The following is a 23,337-nucleotide window of genomic DNA, read 5'->3' as shown; positions in this document are numbered from 1 at the left end:
CTGCCCACATTCCTTCTTCAAGTCCCCATTTCCTCAATCAGTCTGAAACATGCGTGAAAATACCGAAAAGCAGATGAAGCTCGTTCTGCTGCCGACCTCAACCGAATCCACCAAATGAGCAGGTGGGTGTGGATAAGGACTAAAACAAAGCAGCCTCTGGAGCATCCAAACGCAGAACAAATAGACACGACAACAACAGTCAGGAAATCCACCTGCTGAAGTATTTTCTTTGGCTTCTGTTCAAGAAAACAGAGACAAGTTTCCACCTTTAGCAGAAACGGTTTAGAAAGTGAGAAAGTGTAGATGGAGAACACCTGGAGGTAAAAACAACAACAAACCGTATAAGATATTCTGCAGGACAACATTTGGAAATCTTCAGGTTAACAGACACAAAGATGGCAGATGTGAAAATGAAATCTGCAACAAGTACGTCGCACACAACTCTTTCCCAGTGGATGTGCTGACTGATCGCCTGCAGATGATGGTTTCATGATACAAGCAGCACTTTTGTAAACCATTAGAAGAAAAATCCACCAGCCGACCAACTGAACTGACCAATCAAACGCTTCAGGATCCATTTCTTCTTAATACAATTTGAAAAAGGTTCCCCTCATCACACTTAACCTTCGTTGCCTTTTAGCCGGTCCATCTAGAGGCCACCACACCAATTCACCAATTCACCTCCAAAAGCAGGGATAGCATCAAGGACATCCTGCTCTGCTATGACCTAATTAGCTAAGCACACCTGACCCAGGTATTAGCCATGGGCGAGTTGACCCCTTTTGGTTATGCGGCTTTTGGGTCGTCCTGGTCCGTAGAGGGTCATAGAGGAGCGGCTGCATCTTCAGGTGAGCTCAGGTGTGCCTGCGGATCTCTTGAGGCTCATACGGCCGCCTCAATGGACGTCATGAAAATGGGACGTACCATTGTGCTGTGTGTGGTCAGTGCATCGTGTAAGGATAGTGGAAGTTCCACGCACTGATGACGTACGGGTGATGCTGCCGTACGGCGTCCTTACGCCACGCTCTACAGGGTCACTGAGAGTCTACCACCTTGATATTTTCCTGCAGGTCACCTGCGTGTCACGTACAGGTTTGACCATTCCCCACCTGCTGACAGCCCGAAACCAAAGCTATGACAAAGACCACCCCCATGTCCTCCCTCATCAATGAACCTCCTCTTTGGTCCTCCTCTTTGCTGGTAGCTCCTCCTCCTCTCCTCGTGTCCAAACGTCTCCACCTGCTTCCCTGCATGGATCCAGAACATCCATGATCTGCTCCTCTGGTGGATTCAGTGATCCATCCTGGTCCCTCAGAGAAGCTCAGCATCTTCATCTCTGCCTCCAGCATCATGGCTGCTCTCACTAGTCTTCCACATCTTTCCTTTCAGTCTGGCTGTAACTAAAGATCAAGATTTTTTTATAATTTCAAACATTTTTGTTGGGATTCGGGCAAAAAAAAAAGTGGCAGACGAGAAAAAGTGACATTTAAATTCTTTTGTTTCTGCTCCATGTGAGATTTTTTGTTTTTAGGTTGTAAAAATGTCATTGCAATCATTTGAACTGATAATGACGGCGTGTTTAAGTTTATAAACAATTCAAATACGTAATATACTGCAGAAACAAGCACAAAAGTGATTTTAGTTTGTTTTATTAAATGTTTTAAAGTGAAGTTTCACCTAAAGCTTCCTAAATAACAATCATGCTAACCTAAAGCAAACACTGCAGATGTTTTCAATACATCTGCAAAAGAAAAGGTTCAAATCCTTCCGTCATGCAGAAAAAGCTGAACTTCAGCACAGATTTCAATCAGTGGCGGCTAACTGCCCCTGCAGCAAAAGCTGTCTGTCAACATCTGCCTTCCACCTCCACCCGTCTGTCAACATCTGCACCAAAACACGGTGGAGGTCTTCACAGAGGACGGTTTTCACAGACCCTTTCCTACCAATCATTTTGTCCGAGCTTCTAGAATTAAACACAGAAAAATAACCAAAAGATATTCAGGAATGGATAAGTGAACAGACAAAAGTGAAAGTGGATGTTAAATGGCTGGAAACAGAGTCGTCAGGTGACTCATGCTTCTGTACCCATGAGCAACCAAACTGGTTACGTAACTCTCATCACAGGCGACAAACCCCTCTGAGGTGGAGGGACAAAACACTGAAACCAACACGACAAACAAAATGCAAAAGCTTTGGCCAGTCACTAAAACGAAAAGGTTACATGTGATGGAGGGAAACTGCTCGTGTCGTCGTCTCTTACCAGGTTTGACGCCGACGCCTCAGCGAACGACAGACCTCTGGGGATGATGAGGATGTGGTCCTGCTCTTTACTCACACGGCCCTGGAAGAAAGGCAAACAATTCTGACTCACTCACTTTGTTAAATAAACACAACCCGACTAAAACGCGTTAGCTATTATTCATAGATGATTAGGTACTTAAAGACCCGCCCCATCTATCTTTGGATCTATCTTTTCTTGCTGTTTTTTATCCGTGTGGTTGGGTTTCACACGGGTTCAGGCGTGTCTTCTGTCTGTGTGGTGCTCTTACTGTGATGTAGGAGTTGGCGAAGTGCGCCCAGCCGAACAGATCCACCAGCCTGTAGAGGCTGGCCAGTTTACAGCGCGTCAGCTTCTCGCCTTTCACCAGGGAGGAGGATTCCACGCCGTACAGGTCATTGATGGGAGAGACCGAGCCCAGACCTACACCGTCACAGAAAAATGGAAAAGTTGTCTTACAGATTGGAGCATATTTACATATGGAAATCAACTAGGGGTGATATTCATTTATACGATTCATTTGAATGATTTGATTCATGTCGTATTTTGTGGTTGACGATACGATTCATGGTCGATTTTGGTTCATTTTGATCTGATCCTCTGCCCTAAAGTGGATCCAGATCCTCTGCCCTAAAGTGGATCCAGATCCGCTGCCCTAAAGTGGATCCAGATCCGCTGTCCTAAAGTGGATCCAGATCCTCTGCCCTAAAGTGGATCCAGATCCTCTGCCCTAAAGTGGATCCAGATCCTCTGTCCTAAAGTGGATCCAGATCCTCTGCCCTAAAGTGGATCCAGATCCTCTGTCCTAAAGTGGATCTAGATCCTCTGTCCTAAAGTGGATCCAGATCCTCTGTCCTAAAGTGGATCCAGATCCTCTGATCTAAAGTGGATCCAGATCCTCTGTCCTAAAGTGGATCTAGATCCTCTGTCCTAAAGTGGATCCAGATCCTCTGTCCTAAAGTGGATCCAGATCCTCTGATCTAAAGTGGATCCAGATCCTCTGTCCTAAAGTGGATCCAGATCCTCTGTCCTAAAGTGGATCCAGATCCTCTGTCCTAAAGTGGATCCATTCACATGTTAGTTTCCTAAAGTTCACCACTGTTGTTTTTCCACATCCAAAGAATCCAAATGGAACATTCTTAGAACATTCTAGACACTGGATGGTCACATGACTTTATTCAAAGTCTGTCCACACATTGGACTGGAATGATGGACTGATCCGTGTTCATGACATCACATGTGTGTCGTCTGCTGTGATTGGTCGATTTTAAAGTAAAATAAACCAACCCTGTCTGAATCCAAATGGTATTTTCCAAGATGGATCATCGTTTTATCTCATTTTGAAATGGTTTAGGTCGATTGGATTTGATTGGATTAACAGCCTGCCTCTGACAGATCGATGAATGGATTCATTGATCAATCATTGCATCTCTAGTATCAACAGAATCTAGAATCTAGAACGGGTCGGATGAAGCATCTCAACCATCTGGCTCACGTCAGACGACTGAACTTCAGTCTGTGCTTCGATTCTTTGCTCAACGCCAATCCACGCCTGGAAGTCTTCAAAGGGCGCCGGTTGAACTGCGTTATTGTCTTTGGCGGCCATCGCCACAATAGATGTGCATTCCTTTGTTCTGATTGGAAGCAGCAGAGCTCAGAGGATCAGTGGAATATTGGAGGCCCTTCCGGAGTCCAGAGTTGGGTTGTCTAAGAACATAAGCTCATGTTTGGATATGGATCTCCTGCCCTTCAGTACTGGAGCTGTTTTTTTTCTGGTTTCAAACAGAGCTTTATTGTGGAAAAGGGCAGAAGTTCTGCTAAAGCCCGGAGTCTGGCTGCCCGGGGCAACGATCCACAGCACAGCAAGCACTCACTGAGAGGGGAAGTGTTGAAGCCAGCCACGGTGCTGGCCATGAAGAAGTCTGCGATCTGTCTGAGGGCCAGCAGTCCGGTGGGGTTGTTGCCTTTGCACTGCTGCTCCTGGATCAGACTCTCCAACTCCTCCTTGAAGGCCTGACAGGCAAAAAGCAATCAAACAAAGGCAGCGTCAATCAACACAGAGCTTTCTCTGCACATCACATGGATAAACCACATGGAAACGGTGATTGGAGCTCAGTTTCTTATTCCTAAATCAATAATATTCTCTCATTTAAGGGATTAACTGACTGAAAGGAAGGACAGGATGATGGAGAGACGCTCTCAGCAGGAGATTACTGCTGACAGATGAAGGGAAAAAGGTTTTCCGAGAGGAACCGGAGGCTGTTAAGCAGAGATTACACCTCTTTCTTTGGGTGTCAATCATTCACCCCAAAAGCTGGATGAGGATTTGCCGACCACTCAGCAAGCTTCACCGGCATTGGCTGAGTGCTGGCGTCCTGATTGGCTGCCTTGTGTGTTAGCGGTTAATCCTGGCGTTCAGACCACAGTCACCCACTGAATCCACAGACACGAGACCCAACAGGAGGACAAACACATCAACGTCCCTGAAAGGGTTGATGTTCTGTAGAAATGCACATATGAGGAGCGGCGGCCGCAGACGTGAGCTTCAGCCGCTATCTTCCTCCACATACGTGCAGCGCCAGGCATAAGCAGGCATCTCCAGATAATCTTCATAATGCCCCCGCAGGACGCAGCCACCTTTCCTCACCTGCTTATGTAACCGACGCCGGGAGCAGCTTCCAGAAACCAAACCGCTTTCAGTCAAACCAATTCTTTCCTCACCAAACCGAAAAACCAAAACACTCAGAGAAATGGACTTTTGACAGACAGAAACAGTCATGGGAGCTCCTTTAAAACGTGAACTTCTAGTTTTTAATAATACTTCTTGTTTCCTTTATTTTATTTTATTTAACTTCTCTGCCTTTATTCTTATGTTTTTTACTATTTCAATTCTATTTGCTTTTTTTTTGGAATCTTACTTTTGGTTTGTTGTTTTGGTTTTTTCCCGTCTTTCTTAGTTATCCGGACCTTTTCGAGTGTTTGATCCAGTTTCATCCCATTCCTAGTTTTGTTTTTACATGTTTTTTTTATTTTGTTACACAATCATTTCACAACAACCTGAAGTATTAACTCTGTCATGTTTGACTGCAAAAAACACCAACATTGACATGAAATGGTTTTTATTTTTCATAACAAAGAAGAAAAGAGTAGAGACAAAATAAAAAAGTAGAAATCCAATAACAAAGCAGAGACCAAACTCTGTCCATGTGTTTTTTATCAATCAGACAAAACTCCACTAAACTACACAACCTTCCAAGCCATAACTCTTCTTTTCGTTTTAAACTGAATTATTTTATCTAAAAACCTTTTTGAAACCTTCAGGTTCAATTTGGAACAAAACTAATGGGGGGGTCTGCGTCATTTCTACCTCACAACTGACCGGCAGAAGCCGCTGTGAGTTCAGACTGACGCCCGGCATTCTACGGTAACCACGCTTTTATGCTAACAAACCCGTTTGTGTTATTAGCACACTTCTCTGCATGTTATGATGTTTTTAAAGAGTCTGTTTCCTGCTTTCCTTCCGCCTGTCAGAGTAAGATATGTCCTTATATAGGATCATGTATCACCTATGGCACTCTAAAAAAAGATATTTGATGGAATACGAGTTATTTTTGCAGCTCATTGTCCCAGAAATAAGACGGCTCGATCTCTGGGGCTCCGCCCTTCTCTCCTTGTGGGTGTCGCCCATTTCATGACATCATCCTAGAGTCGGCCTCGGCAGCGTGTCTGCGTTTCTCTCAGGAAAAGAAACCACATCCGAACTTTAACAAAGATGGATGAGCAGACTGTTTATGGAAAATGAAAGCGTTTAGCCGATCACCGCTAGCTCCACTGAGAAAGTGGGCGTGTCTGTTAGCCTGGGGGCGGGGCTGGAAGTGCAGACTCCTCCTGGAAGGGGCGGTTCCTCACTTTGTGATGTCACAACGTGAGGACCCACTGGTTTTTGTGGACTGGGAGGGGCTGGAGCTCAGAGAGCAGGTTGCTAGAGGCATTATTAGAAGTGCGTAAACGGATCAAAATACCACTTTGGGGATGTTTGTAGTGAGAAAAGAATATTAAAAAGTCTGATGAAGTGGGACTCTGTTCTCTTTCAATCCTTCCAGAACAAACAAAATACAGAATACAGAAAAAGAAGAAGCAAACGCTTCTGGCGGTGAGACCTCAAACAGAACGGCGTTCAACGTTGATGTTTGGAATCACGTCAGTCCACCGTCTCCTGTTGGGGTTGTAGAATCAGAGCAAAGAAGGTCGTCTGAGCTTCCTATTCGTAACACAAGTATCTTCAGTCAGAGGCTTCCTGAGATCTGACAGCTTCAGAGACCCTTCCTGCCCCCAGCAGGACCACCCCCAGCATCTCTGAGGACTGTTGGACTCCAGCTGGGATTTCCCATGTGGGGATTCATAAAGTCTTCTTAACTGAGTTATGGCTTTGGCTGCTAACTTCCTGATGTCTTTGAGGAGAACAATGCCTGACATGTTCCCAGTCCTCGGTCACAGCCCCCCCACCCCGTGGGGCCGCTCCATTAATGAAACGTCAATGGAAGAGAGTGGTGGCTGTTTGCCTGCAGCAGGTCCCAGAGCAGTGCTGGTTCTGAACTCTGGCCAAACATTCCTCCGTCCACAGCCGTGGTGATGATGTGCAGCAGACCAGGACTTCCTCTGCTTCCTGTTGGGGTTTTGGACGCCAACCACAAACGTCATTAAGGCCACGACAATGAACACACCTGTCCCTCATGTCTGACAAAGAAAAGCCGTGGTCATCCGTGTGATCTACAAAGCATCAACAGCCGCTCACGCTCAGCTGCAGGAAAGTGAATACATGAGCAGAAGCTGAACTACTTCAATAATCCTGAAATTTGATTTTAATCCTGATCATGTTGATTTTAATCGAGGCTTATCTTATGTTTGTAGTCATGAACTTCAGAAGTTATCATATAGCTCCCATGTAACCATGCCAGCAGGGGCGGAGCTAGAACATGGCAGCAGAAGACTTTAGAGGGGGGGGGGGGGGGGGGCATCCCCTTGCTCCCCTTGTATCTCCGCCCCTGCATTCCAGTATTCTGGACTGTCCCAAGAAGTAGGCCGGTGTGCTTCAGTTCTTTGGATTTCCTTTGAAGAACCGACCCCCCCCCCACTGGGTACCAACCAATAAACGGCAAACGTTTTGATCCCTGCACAGATTTCAATCCTTGATTTTCAACATTCAAGATATTTGATCCACTTTTCAGTTGATTTAGCTTCTCGTTGCTCCTTTCAGCTTTTCTCTAAACCAGTGCAGAAATGTTTCTTATTCAGAGCTGGAAACTATCACTGAACGGGCAACGACTTTGACTACTTTATTACTTTTAATACGTTTTTAGTTAGTTCAATTGACATTATTATTATGCTTTTATGAATATTAATTACTTTTAAATATTTTTATATCTACTTATAATCCTCATTTTTAATTTTTTGTGTCTTTTTGGATCAAGCTTTGGATATGCAAGTTCCTTTGGGATTAATAAAGTACTCTATCTATCTATCTATCTATCTATCTATCTATCTATCTATCTATCTATCTATCTATCTATCTATCTATCTATCTATCTATCTATCTATCTATCTATCTATCTATCTATCTATCTATCTATCTATCTATCTATCTATCTATCTATTTATCATTCATATATCCATCCATCAATCTTATTGAAATCAGTTCAGATCCTTTTTCTTAACAGAAACTTTCACATTTCACTGTAATATTTGGTTCAGTTTTAAGGATCTTATTTTAAAGTTTAATAGTTTAGTCAGACTGGCTTTCATTGTTATTATTTTGGGGGTAAAATGTAGATTTTTTTGTTTTAAAATGAGTCATTTGCACTTATTACACTTGACTTTTTGTCACTGTAATCAAAATGAACAACAATTAGGTGAATAAAAACTCAAAAATACAAACTAACAAAATACCAATAATTAGACTCTTTAACATTTTGAAGTAATTCTTTTTACCAGTTAACTATTTTTGGCTGATTTGTTTCTGGATGTTAATATCTTATTATCAGATTTCGTGCTATGTAAAGTGATTTGCTGCATGAACAGATCCTTTCACTCCTTTCTCTTGTTTCCTCCTTAATATTCCTCTTTTACTGTGACCCCAGAACTTCTGCTGCATTTTTATTTAGTTATGTTGATTTATACTCATATCTATCTTCATATTACTTTATTTCCATCATTTATCCTTTTTTTTTTTCTTTACCCCTTTACAGCTTCTTATAGCTTGTTTGGTTTGCATGAGAGCACAAGACACCAAAGCCATATTCCATGTTTATGCACTGGACTTATGTAACTAAAGCTGATTCAGATTAAAAATAAAAGTCAAGACCAGAAATGCTTTTTCATTTTCAAAATGAAGCTGCATCAAATGACTCAAAATGAAAATGAAAAAGCATTTCTGGTCTTGACTTTTATTTTTAATTATGCTACAGAATCGCTTCCATACATTTTGCAGTGATGCGACTCAAACTGCTGCACGTTTATCATAAAACCCTTCTGACACCATTTCTAATATCATCATCCTCCTCATCATCATCAGAACTCTGCATGCGGTTTTCTACTGTAACTAGTTCTGGAGGGACGTGACACGGATAAAGTCGCGGCCGATGGCATCTGCTTGACGATTTGTGTGTTTGCACGCCAAAAAGATTATGACAGCAGGGATTTGATTCCCCTCATCTAAACAGATTAATCCGTGGACCCAACGTGGATCGTACCATTTCAGGAGAGGGGAAAAGGCCCACATCTGCAGAACATAAAATAACAGCACATGTGGAGCTGGCTGTTGTCACGATTGGAATGCTCAGCATTCCTTCAGAAATGACAGAAAAGCGACACTCCATGAGTTATTTCTCCATAAATGAATCATGCTGCTGCTGCATTAGACAGACCTGTCATTAGAAAGCTTAGAGGAAGGGAAGACGTCCAATTTACGACAGGAAGTGATGTGACGGCGTCACAGTAAATCCTTCAACAACAAAACGTTCAGGTTGGAGTTTGGCAGTCAGTCACACATGGGAGTCCAACCCTCAAACCCGAGTCAGGTGGCGAGTGACGGGAGGCTTTTCAAACCAGCAAACAGATCATTCCAGACCATCCAGCTGTGAGCGATGGGCAGATCTAAGGCGGAATGACGGACACAACACAAAGAAAGAAGGAAACTCACTGCTTCACTGTTTTGGTGATTGCACCAGAAACACTCGACGTGCTGCAGGACAAGCTTCTGCAGAAATGCAGCAGCTTGTTCCTCGCCTCGAGAACAACTCTCAGGACTTTTTCAGTCTTTGCTGGAGAGCAGCCGCCTGTCACGTCAGTGCCTGCGTCTGCGCAGACCGTCTGTGGGGTTTGAGCACGACATCACAGAATAGTCTGGAATAAACGGTGGTTTGCTGTGGTTCATGGCTGCAGCAGCTTTATGGCGTCATGTCGAGTGAACAGCGTGTGTCAAAGCCGTGTTTGGGGTGGGATTACACCCCCCCTACAACAAAGCTGGCCATAAAGAACAGCATAACCGCTTTTGTTGAATCCTCTTCATCTCAGCTGGTTGAGCTGAAACCCCTGAAGGTTCAAAATCAAAAACATGACAGACTCCATCAAGCAAAAGGACTGAGAGACACATCCCACCAACACCCAGCCTGTGTCAGCACAATGCGGCTCTTTCAGGCCGCCAACGTGACGGCGCTGCACAGTTCAGACCTGTCAATGCCATCGATCCACCCAGTTTCCCCTCAGAGGGGGCAACAGTTCCCGCCTGCAGCTGCACTCACTCACTGCAGGGCGGAAGGCACTCCCTCCTCCCCTCAGTAACTCTATGGAAGCCACCAATACAGTCCGGATGGAAAGGCTTTCATGGATGACTGAAAATATGCAGGATCACGGTCACACACACCGACTGCCACGCTGCTGCTGAATGACTCAAGCCGTTAGAAAACTGCAGCAAGGCTGAAATGTCACCAAATAACCATCATTGTAGGGTTTAGAGACGCCACCACATTCACTGTATGAGGAACTTCAGGACTTCAGAGCACTCCTCCTGCTTTTGAGGATGCACAAAGCAGAACCAGTCCTGCTGGGTTCTGATCCAAAGGCTGCTGCTCCACAGCTGGAGGTAAAAGTGAAACAGCTGCCAGAACCTGACGTTCAGAGGAAATGTTTCTTATAAAGTCTGAGCTTAACCTCCAATGAAATGAGGGTTATGGAGGAGAAGGGAGGGACGCCTGATGGAAAACACCAGTGATGTCAAACCCTCTAAGAGGGAAGAACTCGCTGGAGGAAGCAGAAAGGATCCACTCTGGAGATCAGCCCTCCATCTGAAAACCAGAAGACCAGAGCAGGAGAGGAACGGCATCAAGAGCCGCAGAACAGCAGGACAAAGAAAGATGAAGAAGCAGAGTGGTTGCTGGTTCAAAACCACTCATCGTACGCTCATTCTGCCAGAGCAGACACATGCTGTGGAGGCCGACACAAACATCCATGAGTGACTGGGACCTGGAATCCGTTTTGGAAAAGTTGTCTTGGTGAGAGTCGCTCACGGCGTATTTCCATCTGTCACTCAAACAAGCGGAACGCCTGTTTTCACACAATGGCTTTGCTGATTGGAGCCTAAAGGAATCAGTCAGAACCGACTAACGGTGACCCGGACCAAACAAAGTGTCTGTGTTTACGTTTTACGACCTGTGACGGGATGTGCCGAACATCAGAGGTCTCTTCTGGTTCATGTTTACAGACAAAAGTTTCTGTTTAAAGCCCCCCCCCCCCGACCATCTTCTGATCAATGTTCAAAGCCCTCCCGGTGGTTTTTCATGACGACGATGCCGTTTTTAACGCTCTCCTGTCATGGAAAAACAAACTGCATCCACTGCTGCCCACCATGCATGACCTTTGAAGAAACAAAAGGTTTGTCTTTCTCCACCCAATTCGTTTAGTTTATCATTTTATTAGTTACATTTTCAAGTTCAAGTTCAAGTCCCACTGAAATCCTTTGATCTATACTCAGGACGTTTCCATTGGACTTTTAATTAGGAATATGCCATTTTAGCCAAACTGTAAAACCTGTGTGGTTTTCTGGGACATAGTTTCTGCAGAGCGGAGGGAGTTCATTAGAAAGTCACCTCTCAGTTGTGGGCGGGGCTGTTGACGAGACTAAGCCTGCCCCTACTTCCCCTTCCATTGCTGAAAGCCCTGTTTATGCCCTTGTCCTGCTAGCTTACAGCCCCTCACACCTCTAACCTAGCATTAGCGGTGCGTAGCTCTCCAGCCGTACAGTTTAGATCCAGACCAGGAAAACCGAGACGTTCATGGATCTGTTTGTCTGCATCAGAAAGGGACGGAGCAGGGAGCCTGTGGCCCCGCCCAGCAGATTGTCTATGTCACAACTACAAGCTTTTGCCAACTGCATGTTTTTATCTGTTGTTGATTTATCCCAATTTGAACAGATAAATACTATGAAATGCAATTTAACCACAGTTTCCTTTGTAAATGTCCATCATGAGAAGAAAACGCCATAAGAATATGTTAAAAACTCCAAAAACACCATTTTCATCAGAGTGGGTCTTTAAGTGCAACATGTGGTCAGCCTGATTCTACTCTCACATGCTTGGGGAACCCAGCAGATGTGAACAAAAACAGGTTTGGTTCCTCAAAAAGCTGTAAAATGTTTTTTTTTCTGCTCTTTGACTTTCAAAAGTGAAATCAAATGCAACGTCTGAAAAAAGCCAAGTTGACTCGGCCTCTGCTGCTTTATCGTGGCTCAGGTCTAAAGACAACGTTGCCATTTGAGCAACTCAGACATGTAATCTGGGACCGACGATGATGCAATCAGACCAATCAGAGGAAGGAGGGTGAAGATGGAGGAAGCCAGTGAATGCTGGTGAAACATTGTTCACATATCAGAGCAAACGGAGACGATGCATGCCCAGCTGCTCCACATACCGCCGTGGCTGAATGTGAAAGAGCCGCACTGGGAGGCCGGACCGCGTTCACACGATGGGGAGCCACCTGTCACTGCTGCGTGACAGCTGTGGGCGTCGTGTTCAAAACCGCCACACGTAGGGATCGTGGACAGAACCGTCACGTGACCATAAGCAGACACGCAGCAACAAGCAGGGCGACAAACGCCATGGCGCTGTCAGCATCAGGGAAGACGCAGCAGTAACGACCGGCGCAGAGTGAGTCCTCAGCCGATGGCGCTTCAATGGCGCCACAGCCATCTCTACCAGCATCAACCACTGACTAAGAACAGTCCCACCGCAGTTCATGACCACGACACGGTCATGGAAACAGCAGAGAAGATCCATAACGTCCTGCAGCAATCATTTCGATCGGGACGCCACCCCCCCACAAGCCCCCCCCACAATCTGTTCCGACCATTGACTGTATGGAACTGGACAGACCGAGTGGGACGTCCTCCATAGAAGATGACCGTATTCCAGTTCCAACCAAATGAGGTCAATCGGTCGCCATTTTTCCACGATACGTCCATCGCCATGTTGGAACCAGACATCCTCAGGAAGCCACGATTGGACCGTCTACATTTCTATGACAACCACTCTGTCCAATCAGGAGGATGTCTCCCCATGTCTCCCCAGCCTGCTTTCATTGGACAATTGGTCAATCAGATACTTTAAATATTCTATGCCACTACTTTTATGGAGGCCCCTGATTGGTCAGTTTATAACTGGAATAACTTGAACTACAGAAAAAAGATCCTGAAAAAATGAGGATTATCAAGAAGATGTATCCGATCCAGAACGGTTCCTCTGATGGAGGATATGTGAAAAACCTGCATCTCTACCCCCCCCCTCCCCAGACCTACAATGTCAAGCAAAGAGTGAGACGTCCATCCGTGTCGTGGGAACGTCTTCATGACATTGACGTTTACCTTTTAGCAATGAACCTGTAGACGTCTGTGACGAGCTCGTCTTTAGTGAACGCCATGCGAGGGACCAGCCTTAAGTCAACAGTGCAAAGCAAATACGCTTTTGTGTATTCACTAAAAAGCAGGAGGTGTGTTACACAACAAACACACAAAGGCTCAAAGGGAACAAGACAAACAGCACACATCTGTGAGATGAGTCTGAGATTTAGGCTCCTCCTCCATCACAGGAGGACAAATGTTTTTAAATCAAAGTCAGATTTTCAGGTAAATCAACTAAATCTTTATTTGTTTGACTGAATTGATAGAGATTATGGATATAATCCAGACCTGGAAGACGCAAGGAGACTCAAAGGAGCGATTCTGATGTCTGTGAGTCCAGCAGGTGACACATCAACATGAACGCACGCACGAACGCACACACATCAACACACATACAAACACACAACAACATGCACACACACACACACACACACACACATCAACACACATACAAGCACACACCAACATGCACACACACACACACCAACATGCACACACACACACACACGCACATCAACACATATACACAGACACACACACACCAACATGCACACACACACACACACACACACGCACATCAACACACATACACAGACACACACACATCAACATGAACGCACGGACGCACACGCGCACACACACGCACACACGACAACACACACACATGAACACACATACACATACATCAACATGAACGCACCACCCCACGCACACACACACACACACACACACACACACACACACACACACAGACACGCACACATCAACATGCACACGCACGCACAAACACACACACACACACACAGCATGCCCTCAATGAGGCACCATATGGAGAATTCTCTTGATTTTATAGAGAAAAATGGGGGCCGAGTTCCAGTCTGGAGCTGTAAACATGATTCCCTCTGTTACCCACAACAATTCAGAGTTTTTCCCAACAAACTGAAAAACAGAACAGAACAAATCATTGCCTCTTTATTCTAGAAAAACCATTTGTCCAAATCCTCAAAGGAATCCTAAGCATCCAAAGAAGACCAACACGAACATCACAGAGCCAGACAAAGGAATGATCCCCACTTCCCTCACAGAAAAGGTTACGGCGCTGCAGGTTCTGCTGCACATCACTTCTCCTCATGCGAGTCCAAGTTCAGTCAGACCAGAACAGCAACAGTTTTTTCATTAAACAGTGCATGATAACAGATCAGTCCTGGTCTTTATGAAGCCTGAAACTGGACTAATGGAAACCTGGGACATCTGCGCTTCAGGAAACACAAAAAGAAGTGTGTGAAGAAACCAGTTCAGTAGTTCAACCTTCGCAGTTTCACTGATTTTTTTAGTGCAAGTCAGCTGCAGGTTGTGTTCTGTATCCTGATTGGCTGGGGACCTTGTCAATCAATCTCCTCTGTGACGTGTCTCCTGAATCGAATGCCTTCAGTTTGCCAGAGTGACATAAACCAACCGGACCTCTGTGGTCGGATTGACCCAACAGATCCCGTTTTATGGACCCAACAGAGATTTTCTAAGATTTCATGATGTCATGAAAAAAGGGGAGGGTTAAAAAACAACCAGTGACCACATTTAATATGCAAACAGCTTACCAGGGTTTCACTGAGCTTCAAATCCTGTCAGAAATGTCCCACATATACCGGTGTTCTGCTCTGTTTCAGTCTCTACGAGCCAAACGTCAGTCATTTTAAAAAATGGGGGGGCAGCATCGCCCTCTTTACTTACGGGGCTCTGGAGGATCTGCGTGACGCGTTTCTTCTGCTCCAGAACATTAAAATCCTGCCGCAGATCTGGAGACATGTTTCTGGATCGGATGTAGTCCGGATCGGTGACGTCAACCCGGTCGAAGTAGCCCACCTTGGTCCCTCCGCCGGGCGGGGGCGGGGTGGTCACCACCCCCTGATGGGGGTCTGCGCTCATGCCTGTTTCACGTCACCGGCTTGCTCTGGGGCTGCCCCTCCGGCTCTCACCTGGGGAAAAGACAAGCAGGTCGGTGACAACGCGTTTATAAGGCGCTCCAACACTGGACGGGCTCGGCTAGTAGGCCCACAGGGACTGGGTTCAGAACCAGAACACAAAGCGGAAAGGCTCCGGTCCAGATGTGTGTCGTTCTCAGATGACAGGAAAAGAAATCCTGCTATTGTTGGACTCCAGGAAGGCGTGCTGCTTCCAGCTGCTGAAAACGGTGGCTAACGCTAACGGACATCAGCCGGGTCACGCTGACAGTTCACCCAACAAACGACCTTGACTGGAGTGGGAGGGGTTTTCTCCCACCTTTCATTCAAAGGTCGCCTGGCAGGACAACAAGCCTTCTGCAGGAAACGGGAATTACTGCGGCCAGAGCGGCAAATACAAGCGGCTTTGATGGCATGCCAGAGAAAAAAATCTAATAAAGGAAGAGAGATAAGAGAAAAGGCAGGGGAGATCATAAATAACCTCCTCTGAGATGCAAAGACTCCATGGAGTCTCTGCAGCATTCAAATGCAAATCACATGCTTGTTTGGGCATTCAGAAAGAGGCGGGGCCTGTGGGATTAGGACCAGTTGTTTTGACAGAAAACTGACAAGAGATAGTTTTATCTGTAAAGTCTAGTTAATGTCTGGGTGATGGTTGCTGGTTGGACTGCTGGCAGCGGCTGCTTCCGCTCAGTGACGGGTTGATGACCAAAACCCAACAGCTCATCCGAGTCAAATGGGGTTTACAAACTAATGGAGACTGCTGCTGTCAATGAGACACCCTCCCACATGTAGGGATGTGTACCAAATATTGAACAACTTGGCCCTCAGTGATACGACACGCAGATGAGGGGGTCTTAGAGGAGGTTGGCCACAGACGTGCAGTCAGCCCAGCAAGACTATTGGTGGAAAACAAATGGCCTTAAAAGTCCATCTAAAGCAGCAATGTAGTATTTATTGGAGCCACACGTGTGTGAAAGTACCTCCGGTTTAATGACTGCTACAAGGTTTACATGACAAATCATCCTTTTCTAAAAATGTAATGGAATTACAGAAAAACATCCTGTCAGTCTTAATAGAAAATGAATTAAATATCAAAAAGGAAGCTGTGTGCCCAAAATACAAAGGATGTTATTGCAAATATCTACAGAAGAATGAGTTATGCAGCCAAATCCTTCTTCTGGGTACAGATGAGGAGACAGGAACATTCAAATACACACAACGTAGCTAAAGATGATGAGTGGCCCAACAAAACCAGATTTCAATGACGATAAAGACGTATTCAGCAGGTCCTAAACTCCAACTTCCATTTCAAAGATGCTGACAGTAATAAAACCAAACTTTAAAACGTCTGATCTGACAGCAGATACAAAGTTGGCTCATTGGCCCAAATCCTTTTTGTGGAAAGTTAAACATTTATTTTTCTGTTGAATCAAAACGAACGTAATAATTTATTTCCCAACAGTCTAGACACAAACTTATCTGACTCAAATACAGAAGTCCAGAGTCCAGACGCCTCTGATTACGTCCACAATGGAAGCGCGAGGAAGTCCCTTCCATCCCTCCTCTGATCCTGTCCGTGCATTTACTACACAACAAACAAAAACTACACAAGGTTACAGTTTAAAACTCTGCTTTTCTGGACACCTAAAGCTTAAAGCCCAGCATTCAAACTCCAAACCAGAATGAAAGGTTCAGACTTTTCAAGGAATTTCCTGAATCAGGAGATCCTCCGCCCACTTCTCCCAGAGGCGTTGACAAGAAATCCTGAGACACACCTGAGGGGGGGCTTTTGTTTTGTTCAACGCATATCTCTCTGTCGGAGGTGTAACCAGACGGATGCAGGAATCCCTCACCGTAAAACCGATCAGATGAGACAAACACACCTTTGGTTTGTCCATGAACAGACGGCACAGCAGCACTGGGAGATTAGGTCAGGGAATTCATTTAAGCTCCACAGACCAGCGGCTGGGAGACGGACGGGTTGTGTTTACACCGGGAGATGAACCCAAGGCAGGGTCAGTGCAGCCCCTCACCCACAGACACTTGCTGTTACTGTCAGCTGTCTGCTCAGCTCATGCCAAGCAAGTCTGTAGTGAAACCAAAAGACGTGAAAGCTTCATGAGACCAGGCTCAGCCAATCAGCCGTGTGCAAATGAAAAAACATGTTTAAGCGATGATTTATCTTTGTCATAGAGTTCAATAAAATGGAAAGAAAGTCAATAGTGACGGTGTGTAGCCCGCAAGCGCTACCCGCCCCTGCGGCCTCCCTCTACCCGCCCCTGCCTCGCTGCCCACCTTTTACCCAGCCCCACTTGCTGAGTAGCCGCTACACGCAACAAATTTTACAAATTGATGTAAAACAAAATAAAAGACACTATTTTCAAAATGGCAGCTTTTCTGTTGCTTTTATCTCCATAGCAACCATTTTATGTTTTGGTCGCCAGGGGATACCGAACAGATTGATGTGAGTCTCAGAAGAATCAGCAAAAGTAAACTTTTGGATTCCCTTAGCAACGGAGGTTATTTGCTAACCACGCCCATATTCCCAATGTGTTCATATCCTCTGTTATTCAGCTCTAGCCAGGGATCCATGTTTGACCTTGTCACAATATTCTGTTAAACATGCGCGAGTAACAAGATAACGCCACTTTGGGAGCTCGCCACGCGCACGTCGTTCCAAATCTACAACTTCTAGATGCAAAATCTTTTCCACAATTTCTTCCAAATGACTCCTGCCCCATTCATTTTTTGTGACATCAATGGGGGTGGGCGTCCAGGGTACTTGGTGTGTGCAAATTGACAGTAAAATAAGAGCTGCACTGAACAACCCCTCCCCCCCAAGCGTTCCAAACAGGAAGTAGGCGCTGGTCCCAAAAAGCTGAAGTCCCATTGACTTCTATAGAGAAATAAACAGCTGTTCCTCAGAGTCCATTCCAGCTCCTGCTGCGTAAAGGTGGGGCACGCAGTGGTCAGTCCACCAGTCTGTCGCACAAAGACAACACAAAGACACACAACCACACTGCAACATCCAAACCTAAAGGACAACTTCCAATCGCCAACAAGTGTTTCCTGTCAAACCTTCGCTGCTGGTTCAAAAATGCATGCTATGTGTGATGAGCTCACTGGACTTTGTGTTGTGTTTGCATTGCTGTGAATGTGGACGGACTTGCTTTGGTTCCATCTGTTGCCTGCTCCACTGACCGGCTCCACGTCTGGCTGCCCTCGTCTGTACAAGCAGTGACGTCACAAACGCTTTCCTGATTCGTCTCAAAACCGTCTTCAGTTTGTTTCCACTCGTGGAGGAAAGAGTTGCTAAGAAAGTTACAGTTGCTGCTCAGGATGCAGTTTGTTCTGGTTCCATATTTGGTTTGTGTCATTTGCTAATAATGAAGGATTCCCTTTCAGATGTCTGTTACTGAGCCCGGTCTCCTGTAATCAGACAAAAACTAATTCATTCTTCCCTAATTTAGCACAACAGGGGTTTGAAAGTTTCAACATGAACACAGTGGTATGTGTCTGGATTGAACAATTATCTTTTCTCACAATGCAATGGTGTAACATAGGGTTTGGCTTTAAACAGAAAATTGTGGGATCTCTTGTCGCTGCACATACGTTCCTCAGGCCGTAAAGTCTGTCCTCCTTTCAGCTGAATTCATTCAAATAGTAATATTTAATGTATTATTTTTGTCACTCTGATCATCTTCTGATCTGCTTCCAAAACTTTCCAGTGATCTTTTCATGATGATGACGCCGTTTTTAGCCAAAACCCCAAAAACCTGATGTCGTTTTGAAGGACATAGTTTCTGCAGAGCAGCAGGAGTTCAGTAGAAAGTCACCTCTGAGTTGTGGGCGGGGCCCCGCCCCGTCTTACTATCTCATACATAACTGAGAAATCTCTGTTTACCTGCTCTCCTGCTAGCTTCCAGCCCCTCCAGCCTGACAGTAATAGTGCAGCAGATCCATCCATCCGTCCAGTTCTGGTCCAGATTCCAGCTCAGACCAGGAAAACAAAGACGTTCATGGATCTGCTGGTCTGCATCAGAATGCAGTTGAGATGGGGGGCTTGTGGCCCCGCCCAGCGGAGCTTCTGTGTCACCAAAAAGATCTTTTTGTAAATCAAGTTGTCATCTGCTCCTGATAACAGTTTTAATCTCTATTTTGTTCATTTCTGTCCTCCATCACCAACGACCATGGTTACATATGTGAGGTGTTACTTACTCACCCTCTGCATTCTTTTCATCCAGCTACTCTGAAAAGTTGGTCCTGTTACGTCAGAGGGAGATTTTTTAACGTTTTGTCGTCTTTGGGAGGAGTTTCCACAGAGTTCAAGGCCTAAAACAGACTTTTACAAAGTGTGATCATGTGCCTTTTATGCAAGGTCAACTAAAGAAAAAGTCGTCACAGGAGTCATAAAATGTCCTCATGATCTCCTAAATGTTTTCCAATCCAAAGATTAAAGGTTGAGGTAAAATGTGAGGAGAGGTCGGCCACTCAGTCAGAACAATGAGAGTCTAGATCCCAGTCACCTGAAGAGGCGGGGGGCAGACGGTCCTGTAACGCAAACGTCCCGCCGTCTCCGTCATCCACCGCTGCTCATCGTGCAGACAGAGCCGTCAGAGGCTTTGCTCAGCACTATCTCAGTGACTAAATCAAAGAGACAGTCTTGAATTGTTCTACCTGCCTGCAGACATCAACGTCTGCCTGACGGTTCTGCACTGAACAAACGAGGCCAGGACCCTTCCTGTAGGGTCAACCACAAAACGGAGCTCAGTTTGTTTAAGTGGAGATCCTCCTATCGCTTCACAGTCATCGGGTTTTATTCATCCCATCTAATTACTTTGAATAAAGGTCAAACTAACACCAAATAAAATCAATCAAGCAGAGCTTGGATTGATTTTTAAAGTGAGTTACATTCAGGAGGATGATCAGTTTCTTTATAAAAATGAGGTTTCGTTTGTTACATTTCGTCTTTGTATCGCTGTGACTGAGCTTTTCCTGCTAACATGAATCTGTTTCCATAGACATGATAAGAATTCAAACCATCACCTGCCTGTCTGACATCTAGAGGAAGAGGAATGGTAAGGGGGAGGAGCCTGACGTGGAAGTGTCCATGTTCTGCGTCCGTCGGCATGCAGCCGGCTGTGCCTCTCTCTGCTCACGCCACACCACTGTTGGGTTATTTTTCACCTGTTTATCGCACCGTCTCCTCTGTCAGCAGAGACGTTCTCCACACTACACCTGCTATCTTTAGGGTCAGCATGCCAGTGTTTCTGTCACCCTAAAAATACACCAACCACCTTAGGGTCGCGTTCCAACAAACCCGGGAGCACAGCCGACCACCACAGTGAGGCGGACGTCCACACGACAGAATGGTGGCCCTGCTGAACACGGAGAAAGCGTGGCACAGGGAGCGTTTCCGTGACCCGTCAGCGGCTTTACTGTAAGACCAGAGCCGCTGCTCTGATGCCCATCGCCATGCCTGCCGTCAGTGGCTGCTCCTTCTGAGCTGCTGATGAAAAAAGATTGATGGCTTGTTTGGTTTGAGTCTCAGACAACAGCGTGTAAAACTCATAAAAATGTCACGGCCTGAAGATATGAAGGAGTTTTTTCAGAGTGCTGTTGCTGCGTCGCAGGAAAAGTCCAGCCTGTTTTTCTCTTCCAGACTACAGCAGAGCACAGGAGAGATAATAAGCAGAGTTAATCTTCCCCTCACACTCCAAACACCGTTACCGCCAAGGCTCTGTGTGTGTGTGTGTGTGTGTGTGTGTGTGTGTGTGTGTGCGTGTGTGTGCGTGTGTGGCGTGTGTGGCGTGTGCCCATACAGCCAGTGGAATTCCCCTCAAAGAAGACGTCAGTTTCAGGACAGTAATCACTGGAGACAATACTGAGAATGGCTACAAACATGTTTACACGCCACACAAGCCCAGCGGCCAACCACACAAGCCCAGGGGTTCGAACCTGAAACTCCGGCCGGACCCACCTCTTCTTCCCTCTGTGCTCAATGAGTGGCAGACGACCGGCAGCCGCTGTCAGAGGCTGAGGTCATGTCTCCGTTTCCCCGCTGCAGGTCACCGCCTGCGCTCAAATTCCAACGGATCAGAGGAGGACACGAAGAAGCGCGGGATCCCCGGGGCTGACGGAGAGCCGGGCAGCAAACAGGTCCTTCCACCTATCCTAGATGCTGCGGGGCCAAACTGCCACCAGGCATCGGTTTCTCACAGATCCCGGCGGCTCCGGTCTTCATCCGGGGGGGAGTATCAGCAGTGTGTGTGAGTGAGTGTGCGTGCTCCAACAGAGGGTGTGTGTTTGTGTGGAAAAGAAGCTAAAGGGAACACGTGACGAAGGCTTAATCCCCCGCCCACTGGCCTAAAGGTACACACACGAACAGACTCCAGTGAAAACGCACACACACACACACACAATCTGTGGGCCAATCAGAGCCCAGGCTCACTCATGAATCACTCCTCCTTTTCTTTGGCTCTCCCTCTCTGTCTACTTCAGGCTTTGATCCATTCACGTTCTGCACAATCTCTCCATTTGTCTCTTTCTACACGTCTTTCCACCCCCCACCACCCCCCCTTTACCAGCCTTTCTGAGCCACTGTACCAAAGGTCAAAGTGTCACTGGCTTCCCTGCAGGCCGTGTGACCCCCCCACTACCACCGTTTACTGCTGCAGCTGCACATCTCTGTTGATCAGATGGAAGCGTTTCGGTAGCAGAAATGTTCATTCATTTCTGGAATTGCCCCGCCTCCCCCCCCCCTGGAAATGCTGACTGGACTTGAATTATGAGACACTTTTTTCAAGAGGGATGTGAAAACAAAAATGCAATCCCCTCTGTGCATTTCGCTTTATTATGTCACAGAATGAGCCAAAGTGAAAAAGCATTTTGAAGGATAGACTTTTTATATTATTTATATTTTATATGATCATATTATGAAAACGCATTTCTGTTCATCCATTTTAATCATCAAATTCCATGTTTGTAATTGAATTTTAGTACATATTTAATGTCAAATCTGCTTTTCTTCATCCTTTTAATTAAGTTGCAGAATGAGCCGTCTGGATTTTTCATTTAATTTTTGAGTCAACAGATGCAGCTTTATTTTGAAAAGTAAAAAGCATTTCTGGCATTGACTTTTATTTTGAATTGCTGCACAAAAGATCAAGTAGACTTCCTGTCTGTAGACATGACTACGTCTAGGGTTATGGAAACTATTTCACACTCATGCACCAAAAATTCGGCAACTGAATATTTTCCACTGAATACTGAAAAAAAGGCACATTCGGCCTTGGGTGGGCGGGGTTAAAGTGGAGTGATGCAATGATGCAATCAAAGTCTGATTAAGGTTTGAACCAATGATCTTGCACCTTCTTTAACTTGGCAGCAGTGTGGAGGAATGTTAAGCTGATCTGATCTGATGCAGCCGCAAAAAGGAAAGCTAGCAGCCCCCCCCGTCCAGACGACCACTCACAGAGGATAGTACGGTGGCCCCGAAGTCCAAACCCCGTCAGCAAATCACTCCACGCAAAAACATTTTAAAGACAATGAAAAAAGGCTAAATGAATATTTAAAAAAAACACGCATTACATTAAAAAAAAAAAAAACAGAAACCAAAAAACAGAAATGAGACACCAGACAAAGTGGGTCCAGTCTCGTTTCATGTCAAACTACTTTCAAACCTCATCATCCAATCAGAGATGTCCCATAGGAGCTACCTTTCCCGGTTTTCCCGGTTCCTCATTGTGTTTGGTTTTTCTAAAATTTCACTTTGTTTTCTCAAATGTTTTTTGTCGTTGCATTCTAAAATGTAATGCTGTTCTTTTTAATTGTTTTTGTGATCTCTTTGTGTCGAACGATTCGTTGATGTGATTTGCCCTTCAGGGCCACCGTAGGATGGTGCCAAAGCAAATGGAATGACAGAGAAGGTAATGGCGTTCCAGAAACAACATGGAGTCCTGCTGTTCCTCACCTGAGATGTAAACATCTACTATTTAAAAGTTTATAAAATGCTTTCTATCTAGTCTATATATGCAATATTTAAAATAACAATTACAAACTCTACTATCCCTTCACTTGATATTCAGTAACTAATAAGTGTTTTCATTTTTATTTGGCGTGTCCCTTTTTTTTAAATCTCTAACAAACTT

General features: G+C 45.5%; 1 protein-coding gene across 8 annotated transcripts in view; it reads right to left on the bottom strand.

The window, feature by feature from the left end:
* Positions 1-23,337, bottom strand: part of LOC101164133 (gamma-adducin) — a 138,527-nt gene that overhangs the window by 33,502 nt on the left and 81,688 nt on the right. For 3 of the 8 annotated variants that reach the window (XM_023951081.1, XM_023951103.1, XM_023951043.1), the window contains exons 2-5: positions 14,955-15,199; positions 4,153-4,291; positions 2,550-2,701; positions 2,261-2,341 (exon numbers count right to left, since the gene is read on the bottom strand). In XM_023951081.1, the coding sequence (XP_023806849.1) occupies positions 2,261-2,341; positions 2,550-2,701; positions 4,153-4,291; positions 14,955-15,149 (567 nt within the window). In that variant the 5' untranslated portion in view covers positions 15,150-15,199. Of the gene's footprint in view, positions 1-2,260; positions 2,342-2,549; positions 2,702-4,152; positions 4,292-14,954; positions 15,200-21,145; positions 21,481-23,337 lie in introns of those variants that run through there. The other 5 variants (XM_023951023.1, XM_023951193.1, XM_023951131.1 and 2 more) reach the window with 4 other exon arrangements.

Source organism: Oryzias latipes, chromosome 1 (assembly GCF_002234675.1).
Source record: "Oryzias latipes chromosome 1, ASM223467v1".
In the NCBI taxonomy this organism is placed as follows: Eukaryota; Metazoa; Chordata; class Actinopteri; order Beloniformes; family Adrianichthyidae; genus Oryzias; species Oryzias latipes.
This window is presented reverse-complemented; position numbering and strand designations above follow the sequence as displayed.